We start from the raw sequence: 18,947 nt of genomic DNA on the forward strand, positions 1-18,947 counted from the left end.
TGGTTTGGTTCTGGGTAGTGATTTTAGTGACTTGTCCAAATGAACATGTACTACATTCTCACGCAGAACTCCCTGGATGATAAAATCTGCCAACAGTCCCAAAAATCCCTCATGGGGTTCCTTGGAATACTACTTAACATACTCCCTGCTGTATCTTCAACCAGTCAGTAAGAAAACTCCACCAGGGTCAGGCACCATCCCAGGGGCTTAGGAGGTTGAGGCAAGAGGATTCCAATTTCGAGACCAGTCTCAGAAGCCCTAAGCAACTCAGTGAGATTCTATCTCTAAATAAAATATTAAAAAGGTCTTGGGATGTGTTTCAGTGGTTAAGTGCCCCTGGGTTCAATCCCCAGTACAAAGAAAAAACAAACAAAAAACCCTCTGTTGGGCAAAATTAAGAAAGGTTATTTCCTTTCTGCTGCCAAAAAGAGAAACAAATACCTCCAGGTCTGACTATTGTCTATGTATGGGAGGAGAGGTGTCACCTCCTACCTTCCATCACCCAGGAACAGAGTGCTGCAGGTACCCCTCTGCATTCTTCAAGTCTGCCCCATACGGCCTTGCCAATCTTTATCTTCTGGGTTCCCTGATTCTCTTTGGCCCCACTTCAAGGTCACACTGGACCTTGTCACAATGTGTGAACAGATCTTTACACCCCTTCAACCCTCCCCTCTCATACAACAGATAGTTAAGAAAGTTCAGTATGTGTAGCACCTGTGTTCAGATCTGGCAATACAGTGACGTATTCCCATCATGCCAGCCATGGCTGCTGCCCTCAGGAGGCTGCAGTTTGATGGGGGAGTTTGACCAGCAGAAAATTACAACATGCTTCCATAATTCTCCAGCCTGGGCAGGGGTATCCCATACACCCAGCACCCTGAATATCTGCCACCATATCCTCTGCCTCTAAGCTTTTGCTCTTAGCAGTTCTCTGGATCTTCTGTCTGGCTCATTTTTACCTGGTGACAGTCTTACCATTCTGGGTCTAACTCAAAGCCAGCTTCTCTGAAGTTGTCCCTAACGTCTGCATTCCAAATGAGTCTCTTCTTTTCCCACCCTCTCATTGCAGCTTTCTTGAACACCTGTTATAAGCTTACCACAGATTATCTCTCTCTCTTTTTTTTTTTTCTTTTTTTTTATCAGTGCACTACAGTTGTACATTTGGTGGGATTTGTTGTTACATGTTCACACATGCACACTGCATAACAATATAATTTGGCCAATATCATTCCCCAGTATTTTCCCTTTCCTCCCTCCCCCCCTCTCCTGGACCCTTTCCTCTACTCTACTGATCTCCTTCAATTTTCATGAGATTTCCCCAGCTTTTTTTTTCCTTTTTCCTGTCTAGCTTCCACATACAAGAGAAAACATACCACCCCTGACTTTCTGAGTTTAGCTTATTTCATTTATTTCTCAAATTCCATTCATCTTCCTGCAAATGCAGGAACATGCAGAGGCAAAAATCATCCGTATATGACTGAATGAAACTCCATTGTGTATATGCACCACATTTTCTTTATCCATTCATCCACTGATGGACACTTAGGGTGATCCCATAGTTTGGTTATTGTGAATTGTGCTGTTATAAACACAGGCATTCTTTTATCACTATAGTATGCTGATTTTAAGGATAAATACTGAGGAGTGGTATAGCTGGGTGGTATGGTGGTTCCATTCCTAGTCTTTTAAGGAACCTCCATAATAATTTCCATAGTGGTTTTACTAATTTACAATCCCATCAACAGCACAAAAGTGTTTCTTTTCCCCCACATCCTCTCCAGAATTGAATATTGTTTATATTTTGGGGAGTGGGTGGAGATTTAACCCAGCATCTCTTAACCACTGAGCCACATATCCTCAGCCCTCCCTTTTTATTTTTTATTTTGAGAGAGGGTCTCACTAAAATGCTTAGGATCTCGCTAAATTGCTGAGGCTGGCTTTGAACTTGTGATCCTCCTACCTCAGTCTCTCAAGTCACTGAGATTACAGGCATGAGCCACTGTGCCTGACTTTGTTCTCTATATTCTTGATGACTGCCATTCTCACTGGAGTGAGATGAAATCTCAGTGTAACTTTGACTTGCATATCCCTAATTGCTAATGATATTGAACTTTCTTTCATCTATTTGTTGGTCATTTATCTGTTCTTCTTTTGAGAAGTGTCTATTTAGTTCATTTGCCCATTTATTAATGTGTTGCCTTATTTCATGCTTTTGTTTCCTTTGCTGTGCCAAAGCTTTTTAATTTGATGCCATCCCATTTATTAACTCTTGGCATTATTTCCTGAGCTTCAGGGGTCTTATTGAGAAAGTTATTTCCTGTGTATACATTGTTTCTGGCCTAATTCTTAGGTCTTTAATCCACTTTGAGTTGACTTCTGTGCAGGGAGAAAAATAAGGGTCAGTCTCACTCTACATATAGATAATCAGTTTCCCAGAACCATTTGTTAAAAAGGCTTTTCTCCAATGTATGTTTTCAGCACCTTTGTCAAGAATCAGATGAATGTATCTGTTTCACACAGATTATCTTAAAGTCAGTTCTGCACATTTGTCTCAACCTGGAGACTGCGAAGTTCTCAGAGGCAAGAATCATTTGTTCTCCATAACATCCAACATAAGAAATATGATTAGCTGGCATATTTTTTTAAATTATTTATTTATTTATTTATTTCTTACAGACTGCATTTTTTATTGCTTTGAATCTAATGTTGCTCAGCCTAAGAATCTGAGTAAAGAATATTTGAATTCCAAGTGTCACAAGAGTCTAAATATGCTAGATATGCATATTTGGCACACTGGAAGAAATTCATTTGATGTTGATAAAACATATGTAATACATATAAGACCTAATATATGTTATATTTTTATATTACATATATTTTAGATACATGGAAGATCATTGTAGAAAAGGTTGCACCTTCAGTGTGGATAAGGCTACTATGTAATTAAAAGCAGTTATTTCAGCTTCTAGCACATGACTTTGCACATAGTGAGCCTGTGACTTTCTCATAGTGACTCTAGTTGAACAGTCAGAAATCCCAACCATATCAGTCTCTTATTCTACAGAGCAAGATGATGGAGCAAATAAAATGTTGCAACATCAGATGACTTTCCAAGAATATTACCTCAGCTCTCTTTCACCTGCACCCTGAGGCTTCTAGAAAATAGCCAAAGTCTACAGAACTGAACAACTGCAAAGTCTCCCAGAAATAATGCTGACATTTATCCTCCAAACTGAATCTCTGTGGAGGAAGAACAACAGAAGGAATCCATGGCAGTGTGCTCCTTCAGTTTGTACTTAATCTTTCAAGTCGCCCCATGTATAAGCTGTGCTTTTCCAACAGAGCTGAGCCATTCGTGAAATAGATCCCTCTATGGAGTTACACTTCTATGAAATGGAAAGAAAATTAATGTTAAAGGTACAATGTGATGTGGCAAAAGGAGTAAAGTTTGAAAAGGGACTCTGTGGCTGGGCAATACAAGTGTCTGGAACTAAGGAAACAAAGTCAGGTATCTGCAATCCTGCTGTATTCTGTAAATATTTGTTGGTAAATAATGGTTGAAATCAAGAAAATGATTTCCTGCTGTTATTTATTTTCAGTTTAGTTCTTTTGTGATGAGGACATAATTTGTGTAATTTTAATCCCCTTAAACTTACTCAGATTCATTTTATGGCCTCGCATGTAGTCTGTCCTAAAGATGTTCCATATGTCCTTGGAAAAGATGTGTGTTCTGATTTTGTTGGGTGGAGTAATCTATAATGCCTGTTGGGTCTGGCTGGGTACTAGTATGGTTCAGCTTTTCTAGGTCCTTGCTGAGTTTCTATTCAAATATGTTTAATTATAGAGAGTCAGGTATTGAAATCTCCAACTACTATTGTTTAATTATTCATTTCTTCCTTTAAGTTTGTCTATTTTTATTTTATATATTGAACTCTATTATGAGGTGCATATATATTTATAATTGTAATGTTTTTCCTGATGGATTGACACTTTTGTTATTGCAAAATGTCCCTAGGGCTGGGAGTGTAGCTCAGTGGTGGATCACATATTTAGCAAATGCAATGTTCTGGGTTCGACCCCCAGCATGCGCATGCGCGCGCGTGCGCGCGCGCGCGCGCACACACACACACACACACACACACACACACAAGAAAAGACCTATGTGTCTTTAATAACATTTCATTTTCTCCTAAACTATATTTGATACTCATTCCAGTTCTCTTTTTTTTTTTTTTTTTTCTTCCTGCTGCATCTTTTATAATACTTCTACTTTCAACCTATTTGTGTATTTAAGTCTTAGGCACGTCTCTTGTGGACAGCACAATTGGATCCCATTTTTTTATTCATTCTCCATCTCTTCCTTTTGACTGGGTTGTTTAATCCAGTTTAATCAACTCTATATATGATGGCATTAGATTTTCTATGTTGATTTTTGTTTTTTGGGTTTTTTTTGTTTTTTGTTTTTTTGGGTTTTTTGCATTTACATTTGATTTTTGTTTTTGAGGTGCCCCTTTTGTTCCTCTCTTCCTCCATTATTGCTTTATTTTGTGTTATATACATTTTTGCTAGTGTAACATTCAAATTCCTTTGGTATTATAGTGATTGCTTTGGGATTTACAATACAGACTTTAACTTAATCTAGTACATATGAATATTAATTTAATTCCAATAATATACAGAAACTTTGCTTCAATACAACTCCCTTCACTCTTTCCTTTTCTCATTAATACTATTAATATCATGCAAACTATATTTTTGTACTTACAAAAAAAATCATCACGGTTTTTGAATTAATGTCTATTTGTCATTTAAATAAGGAGGAAAATGTTTCAAAATATGTTTTAACCGTTTTTGTATTTATTATATCATTATCTTTATCAGTGATAGACAGGTAGATAGTTGTCTTGGGTTTTCTTTTATGGTTTTGTGGCACAGGAGATCAAGCCAGGACCTCACACATGCTAGACAATTGCTCCATCACTGAGCTACACCCTCAGGTCAGTTTTGCCAGTGTTATTATTTCTATTTTGCCAGTCATAAAGTCCCTCCACATTTGAGTTAGCTCTTTCACTACTGCAACTAAAATACCCAACCAGAACAATTGTAGAGGTGGAAAAGTTTATTCCAGGGCTCACGGTTTCAGAGGTCTTAGTCCATAGAAGTCAGACTCCATTCCTAGAGGCTCAAGGTGAGGCTGAACATCATGGCAGAAGAGAGTGGCAAAAGGAAGCAGCACCCATGATTACCAGAAAGCAGAGAGAGAAACAGAGACTCTCTCTCTGGATACAAAATATATACCTCAAAGCCACTCCCCCAATGAACCTCTTTCTCCAGCCACACCCTACCTGCCTCCAGTTACCACTCATTTAATTCCATCAGGGATTAATTCACTTATTAGATTAAGGTTATAGCCCGATCTTTTCTCCTCTGAACCATTTTGCATTTGTCTCACACATGAGATTTTAGGGGACACAGCATCTAAAACATAGCACTCCATCAATGAAAAGTTTCTTGCTCTTTTATCATGAATAATGTTTTCCTACGAAGCTTTTATATGCTGATATAAAATTATGTGCATGATTTTTTCTAAATAACATTATTTATAATAGCCAAAAAGTGAAAACAAAGCAAGTTTTCATGAACTTGTGGTATGTATTCCCACAAGAATTAAGGCATAAAAGGCATGGAGTAGTGGCACATGCTACAACATGAACCTTGGAAACATCATGCTAAATAAAAGAAGTCATATAAATAAAAGTCCACAGGTTGTATGGTTCCAGATGCACAGTGTCCAGAACAGGTAAAGGCATAGAGACAAAAGGTGGATTAGAGGTTTCCAGGAATGTGGGGTAGGGAGGACTAGAGTTACTACTAATGGATGCAAGGTTGTTGGGGGGAAGACAATGAAACTGTTCTCAAGTTAGACAGCATTCCAGCTATACAATTCTGTGAGTGTACTAAAATCCACCAACAGGCGCACTCTAAAAGGGTGAATTTTTAGGGTATGTAAATTACATCACAGTAACCCTCTTTAAAAATCCTTTATGAGGGTCTGGGGATATAGCTCAGTTCATAGAGTGCTTGCCTGTCAAGCACAAGGCTCTGGGTTCAATCCCCAGCACCGCCAAAAAAAAAAAAAAGTCTTTATGAGGTTTTTATAAATGAAAAAAAGGGAAAATTTGTAAAAGCAAACTGTTTCATATCTAAAACAATGATCAATTGAGTTACCCTCCCTATTTATTTATTCACTTGTTCATCTATTTCATGAGATGACTTGAATATAGTACCTGGCATAAAAGAAACTCTCAAGCAAGTGTTGGATATTATCATTAGTCTTTTTAAAAAATTCCATGTCAGCATACCACTGTGTAACAGAACGAACGACAGGCGGATTCTGCCTTCTGAGAGCTCAAATATCTAAAGAGTACACAGACATGTAAAAAAAATAAAAAATAAAAATCAGTGGGGCAAGTGTGTGATAGAGAAAGATAAAAGGCACCAGAGTACAGGTGGAGGAATACTTCATCTAGTCTGGAGAGAACAAAGGAGGCTTTCTGAAGATAGATGGCCTCAATAAATGCTCTAACACCTAGTGACCTGCTAACAGGAGTTGAAATAAGAGTTTTGTGGGTGGAAAGAGGAGGAGGGAGACTATGCCAAGCAAGGAGTGAGGCTCTACATAGACCATGGGAGGAAGTAGCAGAAGATAAGACTGGAAAATGTCTTATGGGCAGAGGCCCCACAGAAGGAATCTAAGGAGGAGAGGGTCAAAATAACTAGCAGGAGAAAAGAGATGCATTTGAGGGTGTCAGACTGGTGGCAGGGATCTGTAGGAGAATCAGAATGAAGCCTGAACTAAGGAAGGAGTGGAGGGAGAAGTGTTAGGGAAGAGAGAAAGCCAGTTGTACATGCATATAGGAAGCTAGAATGAGAATGAACAGTGATGGTCAAGTGGATTTAGACAGTCCAGAAAGGAGGCAGGCTAAACTCCTGGATTTCTGACCTGGGTCAGCTGAACACTTTGGTGCCATTCATCTCAGTGGGGAATAAAAGAAAGCAAGGAATTATGAGGGTAAAGATACGTGTCAGCTGGAGGTCATGATGAGTTTGGGGGACCTGGGGAATATCCAGGTAGAAATGCACAGTAAATAATTGAAAGTTTCATTTTGAAGTTTAGGAGAGAGGTATAGACCACAGATAGATATGGGAGTGAATAAATAAAAGTTGGAAATAGAAGCTGTTGTGTAGATGAGATTGTCCCAGGAGACAATGTGGATAAATAATTGTAATATCTTGGGGGATTAAAAATATTCCAGACAAATTAAGAAAGAGGGACCCAAATGAGAGTCCAGATAAGATTTCCCAAGAAATGAAATATGGGAAGAGCATGAGAATGTTGAAGGAAGAAGGCAAAGGTTGCATTCAAGTTACCTTCAACAACGTGGAGACTCACGAAGGCACAGTTTCTTATCTGTAGAGTGGTATTGGCAATAGCTAAATGCTTAATAAATGGTCATAAATGTTAGGTATTATTATTAAGTGGAAATACCTTGAGTTACCTAGACAAGTAAACAACTTTCATGAAAGTTTATACATTTATAAAAACATAGCTGGATATGGTGGTGCATGCCTATAATCCCAGCAGCTCCGGAGGCTGAGGCAGGAGGATTGCAAGTTCAAAGCCAGCCTCAGCAAATTCGTGAGACCTTAAGCAACTTAGCAAGACCTTGTCTCAACATAAAAAATAAAAAGGGATGAGGCTCGGGGGTTAAACCCCTCTGGGTTCAATTTTCAGTACCAAAAAAAAAAAAAGAGAGAGAGACATTACACAGGAGATTGTCGAGAAGAAAGCTGGACTCTGTTTCACCAAAGTAGATTGACTAATAAAACACACTGTGCTTAAGCCCCTAAGCTAGTGGTTGAGCGCTGTTACCACTAAGTGCCATTATCCACACTGACGTCCACGGAATCGAAGCCTCTCCATTTAAGCCCTGAATGTTTATGGGCATGAGTCGATAAAAGTGTCATGACCAAGGTCAGATACATTCATTTTCAAAACAGAGTAAAGTTAACCCAATAAAATGTTTCCTCTGGGTCCTATGGGATAGCTTATATCTCAGAGTCAAGACAAAGTGAAAAAGAACAAAAATTAGGGTGCAGATGGATCGGTAAGATGGCCCATCACCTTCAGAGATTCTCCCATTAGACTCAATGGTCTGGAATCATAAAACATTTACTTCTCTGGAGGAAAAAATTGCCAATCACCCCAAGTCATAGTTTTAGTCATATATTACAAAGTTGATCATTTTCTCTTTAGAGACATTGGTTTTAAATTTTGTAGTCTGAGTATTGCATTTTCTCTTTGCAAAAGTAACTTCACAATCACCTTAGGGCTTCCTGTCTTTAGGTGCCACTTAAAGGATGTGATAATGAATGGGACTTGCTGATCCAGCAAAGTCAGAAACTCACTTCAGTTTTTTGTTTTTTTTATTGTAAATCACCTTTATTTAGCTGCAAAATGAAACATACATGTGCATGGTTGATAAGTTATTGTTTAGTTATTGTTTATTTTTATCCAAGTTCAACACAAGCAATTTTAAAAGTATATATCAACTTGAACCGTACAAAATTGCTATTATATAATTTAAAATTTTGGCAGTATTGGCAATTACACACGGCTTAACCTAATACAATATTTTTGCTTCAACCATGCCATATGACAGAAAACTTTAAATTGACTCACTGTGCATATCCTCCAAGGACACTTTAGGCACTAGAAATGGCAGTAATATTTGCAATGGATGCATTTTTAGGGAAAAATAAGACTTTAGCCATGAACCTATTTCAATTTAAATAAGGTCATTTCTTTTTTTTTTTTTTAATGAAAACTAGAAATTCAACTATCAGATGAAACAAGCAAATGCTCATATGTCGCTCCCGTTTTTATGAACTAGAAAAACTTAATCTTCATACGTAATTTCTGATGAAGAGCTGAAAATGATGGATGTTACTTCAATAGGCCAATGTCAAAAACTAGTCTAGGGCTGGGGAGATAGCTCAGTTGGTAGAGTGCTTGCTTTGCAAGTACAAGACCCTGGGTTCGATCCCCAGTACCAAAAAGAAAAAAAAAAAAGAAAGAAAGAAAAGAAAAAAAAAATAATCTAACATGAAAACTAATATTTCTAAATATGCATGCTTCCTTTCTGTGCAGATCAACTTTCTTTTGAAGTAAAGATAAAGTAATCAACACATCATGTTTTGGTGTTTCTTTGCTGAGTATTTCTGCATCAGGAGCACAGGTACATGCTGTACCCTCTCTGTTGACAGCTGTGGACTCTGCTCTCTAAGTGATTAAGATAAAAGAGTTCATTTCCTTATATTTAGTGTGTTACTAAAGTATGCATGGTTTCATCGGGAATGACTCACCGAAGTAGAACTATTCAATTCCTTCTGAATGATTTTGCACTCTGAAATTTTGGAATTATGCCTTACTTCATAACAAGTGGCCAGAATGACTGATTGTTGCAACGAAGCCTCATTTCCCCGTCTCAGCCAGCAGACACTTAATTTTCAAGCCACCAGACTTTCAGTACTTCCTTTGAAAATGCACCATTTATGAAATAGCCACCCCTACAGCTGCCCTGATAAACATTTAGAATAGCAATATCATTTATGTTGGAAATATCATCATTGCTCCAGGTCAGGTTGCAAAAGAGCCAAAGAAATATGTTTGTCATCTCACTCTGAAGTTCTGAAACGAAATGAAGGTTAGGATACAGATGCTTCAAACTAGGCTCTCCTTTTCTAAAACAGACCTTTAAGAGAAAATGAATTCTTCAGTTTGTTGTTGGAATTTTTGGCATGGACATTTGTAAAGCAACCAGGGTAAGTCACCATAATAGCACCAATCACAAAGGAAATATTTGCTTTACCTGACAAAGGTGTTTTCATGTTTGAGAGCTACTTGGAAAATCCACAGGGCAAGTTTCTTGTAACAGTAAAATGCAAGGTTTACTCTGGGTGTTATATTCTAAATCTCTTAATTTGGTTCCTCCATCAGTGCAAGTGGGGAAAAAAAGTGACTGCTAATCAAATTCTCAGGTTTTAGAGTTATTGAGACTTTCTCTTTTAGTTGTTGTAGTTAAGTAATTCCACATAAGCTTTAAGAAAGGGTACCATTTGCTGGGCATAGTGGCCCATGCCTGTAATCCCAGTAGCTCAGGAGACCAAGGCAGGAGGATTGCTAGTTTAAAGCCAGCCTCAGCAACCTAGTGAGGCTGTAAGCAACTTAGCAAGACCGTGTCTCTAAATAACATAATTTTTTAAAAAGTGATGGGGTTGGTCTCAGAGCTTAAGTGTCCCTAGGTTCAATCCCCTGTACAAAAAAAAAAAAAAAAAAAAAAAGAATGGGTACAGTTTTATAAATTGCTGCTAAGAGGACATTTGAAATATCTTTACCACCTGAGAACATAGACATGGGTGTGCATTGATATGATCTATAAACACATGTCATTTTTCATTAGCATTTCTGTAGTTATTAGTGAATTGAGCCTCTCGTCATGTGCTTAGTGGCATATAAATTTACCTTCCTGTGAACTTACTTATTCCCCTGATTAGCACTCCATAGTCTTTGTCCATTTTTTGTTAAGTTAATTGCATTATTTTTTGTTCATTTTTAAGTCACTTCCAGATATTACAACGTGGACCCTTTTTGTTATACTTTTTTTTTTTTTTTGTGGTGCTAGGGATTGAACCTAGGGCCTTGTGCATGCGTAAGGTTTTTACTTGTTTGTTTTCATAATTTTCTGGTAGGTTTTTAAATTTTATGTATAGAAATTAGGATTATATAACATAGTTTTCTGTGCAACACTAAAGAACTTTGAATGTCTTTAATATTTTTATGTTTAATCTATATAGGTAATAGGAATCCATTCCCCCCCCCCCACAAATAGATGCACAACTAGTCTAACTCATTACTAAGTCTTTGATATCATCACCTATTTCAACTGCCATCTTTGCAGTATACTGAGTTCAAACACTTACTTGAATCTGTTTTTCAAGTTCTTATTTTATTCTACTGGTTTATCTGTTCCTTTACCAACACCACACTGTTTTTATCCTTGTAGCTATAAAGTTCAGTGGAGATCTGATGGAAGGCATTCAACCTCTTGGTTTTTTTTTAATTTATTTTTGAACTGCTCTGAATTCATCTTTAACATTCTCTTTTCATGTGCATTCTCAAACCTAAGTGTTCCTCTCAAGTACCACTGATATTAGTCCTTACGACCTGCTTAGACTATTGTAGTATTGTAACCACATTAACTAGTTTTCTTTCCCTAGTTTGGCCCACTTTAGTCCACTCTCCAAGTTCCCTTCAGAAGGGAAATCTGATTACTTTGAGATTTTTAACAACCTTATTGAGATCATAATATGCATACCATACATTTTACCTGTTTCAAAGGCACAATTCAGTAAGATTAATATATTCAAGTTTCACAACCATCTCCAACATCAATTTTATAACATTTTCATCACCCCAGAAAGAAACTCAAGATCCTTTAGATAATAACACCCCTATGCTACCATCTTCCCCATTGATTCTCCACCTAGCTCTATGCGACCATTAAGGTACTTTCTGTCTTTGTAGATTTGTCTTTGCTGGACATTTCATACAGGTGAAATTACTTAATATGTGGTCTTTCGTGACTGGCTTCTTTTACTTAGCCTGACGTTTCCAAAGTTCATCCACCTGTAGCCTGTGTGAATATTTCATTCCTTTTTGTGTCTAAATAATATGCCATTGTATGGATATACTTCATTTTATCTGTTCATCGGTTTATGGATATTTGGGTTGTTTTCACCTGTACCTCTTATAAATAATGCTTCTGTGAACTTCATGTAAACTTTCAAATGAATTTGCTACATCCCAATAAATAATTCTATGGGGATTTTTCTTGCATTTGCATTCAAATTTATGTATTAATTTAGGGGAAATTTAATTTTTTACAAAATCAAGCATTTCCATCCAGGAAAGTTGTGTGTGTGTTTTTGTTTGTTGTATTACTTGGTCCTTTTTTATTGCCTTTCATAAAGTTTTATCATTTTATTCATAAAACTCTGGTACATTTCTTGTAATATCCATTCATTTTATAATTTTTAAATTTGAATGTGATTTTTAAATTAAATTTTCTATTTGGTGGTGGACGTGTATAGAAAAGTTGCTCATTTATTTTGACTTTGTATCTCGCTACCTCAAGAATCTCTTTTATTAGTCCTCTTGATTTTTTCGATCAGTCTTCCTTTATCTTTCAGATAATTATGTAATCTACGAATACTCAAAATTTCTGTTCCTTTGCAATATTTATATTTCCTTTTTATTTTTCATTTTCTAATACCATTAGCTAGATCCCCAGGTCAATGATAAAAGATAGCATCTGTATTGAATATACATCTCTTTTCCTATCAACTTTAATTTTTTTAGTTGCAATCGTTATTGTGATCAAAATTAAAGAAATATAATAAATAACTGGACATGGTGACTTAACACATGTAAACCCAGCTACTGGGTTGGTTAAAGCAGAGGATGACAAATTCAAGGCTAGTCTGGGACCCTGGGTTCAATCCCCAACACCACATAAAACACCAAAAAGATCACCAAAAACAATAATAATAATAACAATAATAATAAAGAAAAATCACCCTGATTTCATGTGAAAACAAAATTTAAAAATTACTAAATAAATTAAATTATTTATAGGAAAAGTGAGGAAGTATATACATCAAGCTGCTATGAGTAGTTCTCATAAAGGTGCGAAGTTCCAGAGGCAGGAAGAGAGACATTTTCTGCTTTGTGTATTGCTGAATAGGCTGCTATTTTCAATGAGAATTTCCTACTTTTATAGTCTTTGGAATAAATCCAAAGAATACAAAGTATGTAAATACTTGTCATTATATGTCAGGACTCAGAGATGTGTGCATTTTTAATGGCTAAGATTCAATTTGTTTCCCTAAGTTCAATCTCATATGAAAGAGTTGAAGGTAGGTAGGTGGATAGATAAAAGAAAAAAGGAGTAAACGGATACACAGATACAGGTACAGACCTCGGGTTGTTACTAGAGAATCCAAGAGCAAAAAGAGTATCCCAAGAAAGAAATAGATGCAAAGGAAATTTTGTACGTTACACAATACAGAATTCTGGGCAGGACAGTTATTGCTATTATCTCCATCCCTAGGATGCCTAAGACCATGTAAACAGGAAGTTTACCTCATGGCTGAAAGAATAAGAGAATTTTAATTGTGCTCCAATATCATCAGATCTTGATGATTTCCTGTCACTAAGTTTCCTTTGTGAAGAAAGAGAAACTTTCACACACTATTATTGGGATGTAAAGTAGTATAACTATTATGGAAAGCAGTATGGAGTTTCCTCAAAAGACTAGAAATAAAATTACCATATGACCCAGTAATCCTAGTACTAGGTGTATATATCCAAAGGAAATGAAATTGGTATGTTGAAGAGACATCTTCATTCCTCTATTTACTGTGGCACTATTCACAATAGCTAAGATATGAAGTCAACCTAGGTGTCCATCAGTAGATGAGTGCATAAAGAAAATGGAACATTATTCAGCCATAAGAAGAATGAAGTCCTATCATTTACAGCAACCTGAATGGAACTCAAGGACATTGAGTTAAGTGAAATAAGGCAAGCACAGAAGACAAATTTTGCATGTACTTATATGTGTAAGCTAAAAATTTTAATTTCATAGAAGTAGAGAACAGAATAGTGATTACCAGAGGCAGGGAGAGGGCAGGGGATTTGAAGAGAGAAGGGTTAACAGATACAATAGTGCAGTTGGGTAGGAAGAATAACTTCTAATGCTCTATACCACAGTACAGTAACTATGATTGATAACCACTAATTATTATATTTTAATAGCTCATAAAGAGGATTCTGAAGTTCCCAATGCACAGAGATTATAAATGTTTGAGGTGATAGATATATCAATTATCCTGATCTGATCATTACATGATGTACACATACATTGAACTATCACACCATCCCCCATAAATACGTAAAATTAGTATATGTCAATTAAAATTTTAATTAAAATAAAAAAGGAAATAGGAAAACAAAAACATGAAGCTAGAAAAAAAAAAATCTTCCTTCTGAGACACTATGGGAAGTCACGGGAGGACACACATAGGAGGCTATCTCTGTCGTTTAAGGTGCTACATAAATGATGGTAGTTTTGCATATCCCTCCCTACATTTTGGAATAAATAAGCACCTCTTCCATTGTTCTCTTCCAGGATATCCAATGAACATTCACCCAAACTCCAGATTCGGAGTCACAGCTACCTGAGGGCAGTAAGTGAAGTCTCCATCAACCGAAGCCTGGACAGCCTGGACCCTGCAGGCCTGCTCACATCACCAAAGTTCCGCTCCCGGAATGAGAGCTACATGCGAGCCATGAGCACCATTAGCCAGGTGAGCCCATCAGATCCGTGGTGGCAGGAGCCTTTCACTGAAGAGGGTTAGTGAAAACTGAGGGGACCTGAGTTGGAAATAGGGTCACTCCCCAAGAAGATCATTGATGGATCAGATGGGTGGTCCAGTCACGTGCTACAAAGAGTATGCACATGTTCGGGATAGATGCTAGTGGCAAAACCAAGGTGGTATCTAATCATGAAAGTACGAAAGTGTGGAGCAGGTCACAAGACAGGACTCAGGCACACAGAAGCAATATATGACCTACTTACCGCAATTGGGTCCTGAGGAGCATTGTGTCTTAGTAATGAGAGTCCCTCTGCGAAGAACTCAAGACTGAGGATGAAGACTCAATACAGGTGACTGAATACTGCATCCAAAAGAGTCAGCTAAAACTCTTGAGGTTCTCCCACCAAAGCCTCAGGATTTGAAAAGATAGCTCAAGGGATGAGAAAACCTGGGACCCAGAGGAACTGACCCTGCAGTTTTCAGGGGCCATCAGAGGAGCAGAAAGTGCCTGGGAAGGCATAAAGAAGGGTGTTCTTATTGTTTTGTTTTGTTTGTGGTGCTGGGGATTCAATTCCGGGCTTTGCATATGCTCTGAGCAAGTGTTTTACCGTTGAGCTAACCCAAGAAGAGAATTTTTATAAATGATCTTAGAGGCTCTGCATATAAATTTATATCACATTTTTTAAAAATAAGTACTGTATGCTGGGCCCAGTGGTGTATGCCTGTAATCCTAGCAACTGGAGAGGCAGAGGATCTCTAGTTTGAGAACAGCCTCAGTAACTTAGTGAGATTTTGTCTCAAAATAAAAAGGACTTGGAATATAGCTCAGTAATAGTAAAGCAGCCATGGTCTCAACCCCTGGTACCAAAAAATAGTAATAACAAGCACTATACCATTAATTTAGCCAATATTGTTCGAGCAAAAGAGTAGGCCAGATTTTGCAAATTATCCAACAATAAGTACACAAAATACCTGTTCCCCAGAGGTTTATAATCTAATGGAGGGCATATAAAAAAAAAATTTAAGTTTCATAACAATCATTATGTCCTTGACCACCACAAAAAACACTTGAGTAAGAGCCAACTTTTGTTGGGAACTTACTAGGTCAGTCACTATGCCAATTGCTTTATATTTTCCTAATAGTAGTCCTAGAAACACCTGTTAGATATGCAAATTTAAATGGGACCTTCCCTGTGGCCACAAAATTGTCACCTAGATCTCAAGGCTAGCAAAAAGATGGTAAGGACCCAGGAGAGAACTTTCAGAAATGGAGTCTAGGAAATCACATTTTAATAAATATTCAAAGTGATTCTAATAATGTGGCATTTGATCTGAACTTTGGAAAAATACTAACCTAAAGCATATTCAGGAAATAGTAGATGCTTTACTTTTGCTGGAGCTTAGAACATTGTAGAGACAGTACTGGGAAATCCATTCTGAACACTGTCCTGAACGTTTTTTTTTTATGTATGGCCTTACATGCCTGGTCCAGACAACTGGACTTTATTCACTTAAAAAAAAAAAAAAAAAAAAAAGGAATAGATTGGTCTTTATTAGTGGAGACTAATAAAACATCAGCCTTTAAGCAGGTAACAGGTATTATGAGAACTTTTATGTGGGATCATTAATCTGGGAACAAAATGTAGGAAAGATTAGAGGATGAAAGGCTAGAAGCAGGGGCTAGTGTGGAAGACATTGTGATCACAGTGGAAGCAGGGGCTAGTGTGGAAGACAGTGAAAATTAATGCTTTTGGTGGTGGTGGTGATGGTGGTGATGGTGGTGATGGTGGTGATGACAGTGTTGATGGTGGTGATGGTGATGGTGGTGACACTGGTGGCAGTGACGGTGGTGGTGTGGTGGTGATGACATAGCTGTGATGCTTATATGGATGAAATAAATAACGAACTTGGGAAAGAAATGACGAAAAGGTAGGCGGGTCACTGAAGGATCTGACTAGGAGAATGACCCTGTAATAGGACCACTGCTGTCACTTCATCTCTGCCAGCAAAATAGTTTCCTGATCTCAATGGAATCATAAAGAGCAAAGTCAAGGGCCACAATCAGCCTCCAAGGACAGGGCAGGGAGAGGACCAGGGAACGGCTGGCCTGTGGGATTCCAGCAGTGAAACACCATACATTCCCTTCCTTTAAAGAAATCTCAAGCTGCAGAGGCACATGCCTGTAATCTCACCTGCTCAGGAGGCTGAGGCAGGAGGATTGCGAGTTCAAAGAAAGCCTCAGCAACTTAGCAAGGCCCTCAACAACTTAGTGAGACCCTGTCTCAAAATAAAAAATAAATAGTTTGGGAATGTGGCTCAGTAGTGAAGTGCCCCTGAGTTCAATTGCTGATACCAAACAACAACAAAAAATTGTTAAAAAAGAAACTCACACTATCAGTGCAAACCTGTCAGTGCTAGTTAATCCTCGCCAATGATGCACACTATCCCAATCTCAAGGAAATAGTTGGAGCCTCATTTTGGTACAATTTAGACTTGTTTTATCCTCATTTTTCACAATAAATAGTATAATATTTAAAACTTCTTGAAGCATATCTTTATTTCACACAGTCTAATGATCATAGTTTTTGAGAACTATAAAACAGTCTATAAATTTAGCTGTCATACAAGCAGAATACATAAGTGGGTTTAAAATTTTTCTGGGAAAAATACTTAGACACATTTATGATTTTCATAACCTTAACATGTTTAAAACAAGGGAACATATAATTTCCTCCTACAGGACTCTGTGACTGTATTGCTATCTGCTTTGAGTCCTTGTGCAGCGGCTCTGACCTTCCTTAGGACAGCATTACTTCCCAGTGACAGCTTAGTAAGGTATTAGCAAATCACACACAGGCACAGGGGGAGCATTAATGCTCTGCCAGGTCAAGTGTTGCAATTCCATGGTCTAGTCATGAGGCCTTAAGTAAAACAGAAAAAAAAAAAAAAAAATGGCCATCCTGAATGGATTCTTAATGCCATATCATTTTCTAGCACCATATTCAATTTTGTAGTAATGTAGCATCTTTAAGGATAAGTTCATATTTTCTATGAAGTATTGTCATTATTCAGAGGAGAATAGTTTCCTCTTTGAAGCCATATAATCATGCACATACTCTAGACTTTTCAAAAAGTTATTGGCTTTTCTTATGTTAGCGATATGCTCTTGTATACATCATTAGAAGCTAGGATAGTATCAAATTTAAGTATATTATATCCTGTTCCTGTTTTAAACCTGACATATTATTCATCAAAGACTCCTCAAAGAATCAAAGTAAAATTTTGTAAGCCAAAGAATTGGTCTAGAATAATTAAATTGTTCCTGTCATTCATAATTCAAAGAAGTCAAATATTGTTATTTGGATAGTAGAGAAAAACTGGGCATTTTTTCATGTTTATTCTTTTCTATATTTTATAATATACATCTAATAAAACAGGGGCTCTATAAGGTAAGGTTTGAGAAGAAAGAATTATAGAATTTTGGAGTTTTACACACTATTTCACATAATAGCCATCATTTCAAAATTAATGTGTCTCAATTTATCGTACATTCAAATCTTAAGTATCCTCATCTGGAAGATCAAAATAGAAGCCCACAGACATATTGTATCTGGCAACATGTTGGGTTCCTACATCATTTCTTAAAAAATTAATATAATAACTACAGAGGTTTTGTGCTTAGCAGTAAAACCAGAAGTTTATCTATGATTTTTTACTTAGAACATCTAGTCCGTGTGTGTGTGTGTGTGTGTGTGTGCATGTGGTGTGTGTAGGAGTAGAGACCCAGATGGATTGCTTATGGTACACAACTAACCAGTGACAGAACCTTTTAGAAAACCCAAGTATTCAAACTCCTAAATGGTTAATTACTTCAATGCCTACTAGTATTTGGTGGCAATACTCTTCTAATCTTAGTAGTATTAACAATGGAAATAATGTGTTTCCAAGTGCTCTACCACTGAGCTATATACCCTTATCCCTCAAACACAAAGCAATATTTTTTGTGTGTAAGAAAACTTTCCTGAAATGAAAAGATGACTTGAAACTACATATTGGAAGAACATACCACATACCTAAGAATTGATTTAAAACAATGAATATCAGGACATATTCCAGTAAAATTCTAGCTTTTAAAAATCCAATTTAAAGGATTTTTTTTAATCTTTGAACTTCTACACAAAAAGAGAAAGTGACTTGAAAAAGAATGAAAAGGAAATCGTCATCAAACTCTTTCTTAAACAATGGTTCATACCAGAAGGCCCAAAAAAAAAAAAAAAAAAAAAAGAGTCTATCCTGGGGAATTTACTTGTCAATGAGATTTAGATAATCAAAATGATCAAACATAGTTTGTGGCAGACATTAAATACATAGTAATTTGTAGAATTAAAACTAAGTGAAGGCTGGAGAAGAGACAGCATGTAGGTTTATATGCTGTGACAGAGTGAACA

At 37.0% G+C, this 18,947-nt stretch overlaps 1 protein-coding gene across 27 annotated transcripts in view; it reads left to right on the plus strand.

The window, feature by feature from the left end:
- DLGAP1 (DLG associated protein 1) overlaps positions 1 to 18,947 on the plus strand; it is a gene marked incomplete at its 5' end in the record, with an annotated part of 892,564 nt that overhangs the window by 673,184 nt on the left and 200,433 nt on the right. For all 27 annotated transcript variants that reach the window (XM_079108324.1, XM_079108313.1, XM_079108322.1 and 24 more), the window contains one exon: positions 14,313 to 14,490. In XM_079108324.1, coding sequence (XP_078964450.1) covers positions 14,313 to 14,490 — 178 coding nt within the window. The remainder of the gene's footprint in view (positions 1 to 14,312; positions 14,491 to 18,947) is intronic.

The sequence above is a fragment of the Sciurus vulgaris genome (genome assembly GCF_902686455.1).
Source record: "Sciurus vulgaris genome assembly, chromosome: 13".
NCBI lineage: Eukaryota > Metazoa > Chordata > Mammalia > Rodentia > Sciuridae > Sciurus > Sciurus vulgaris.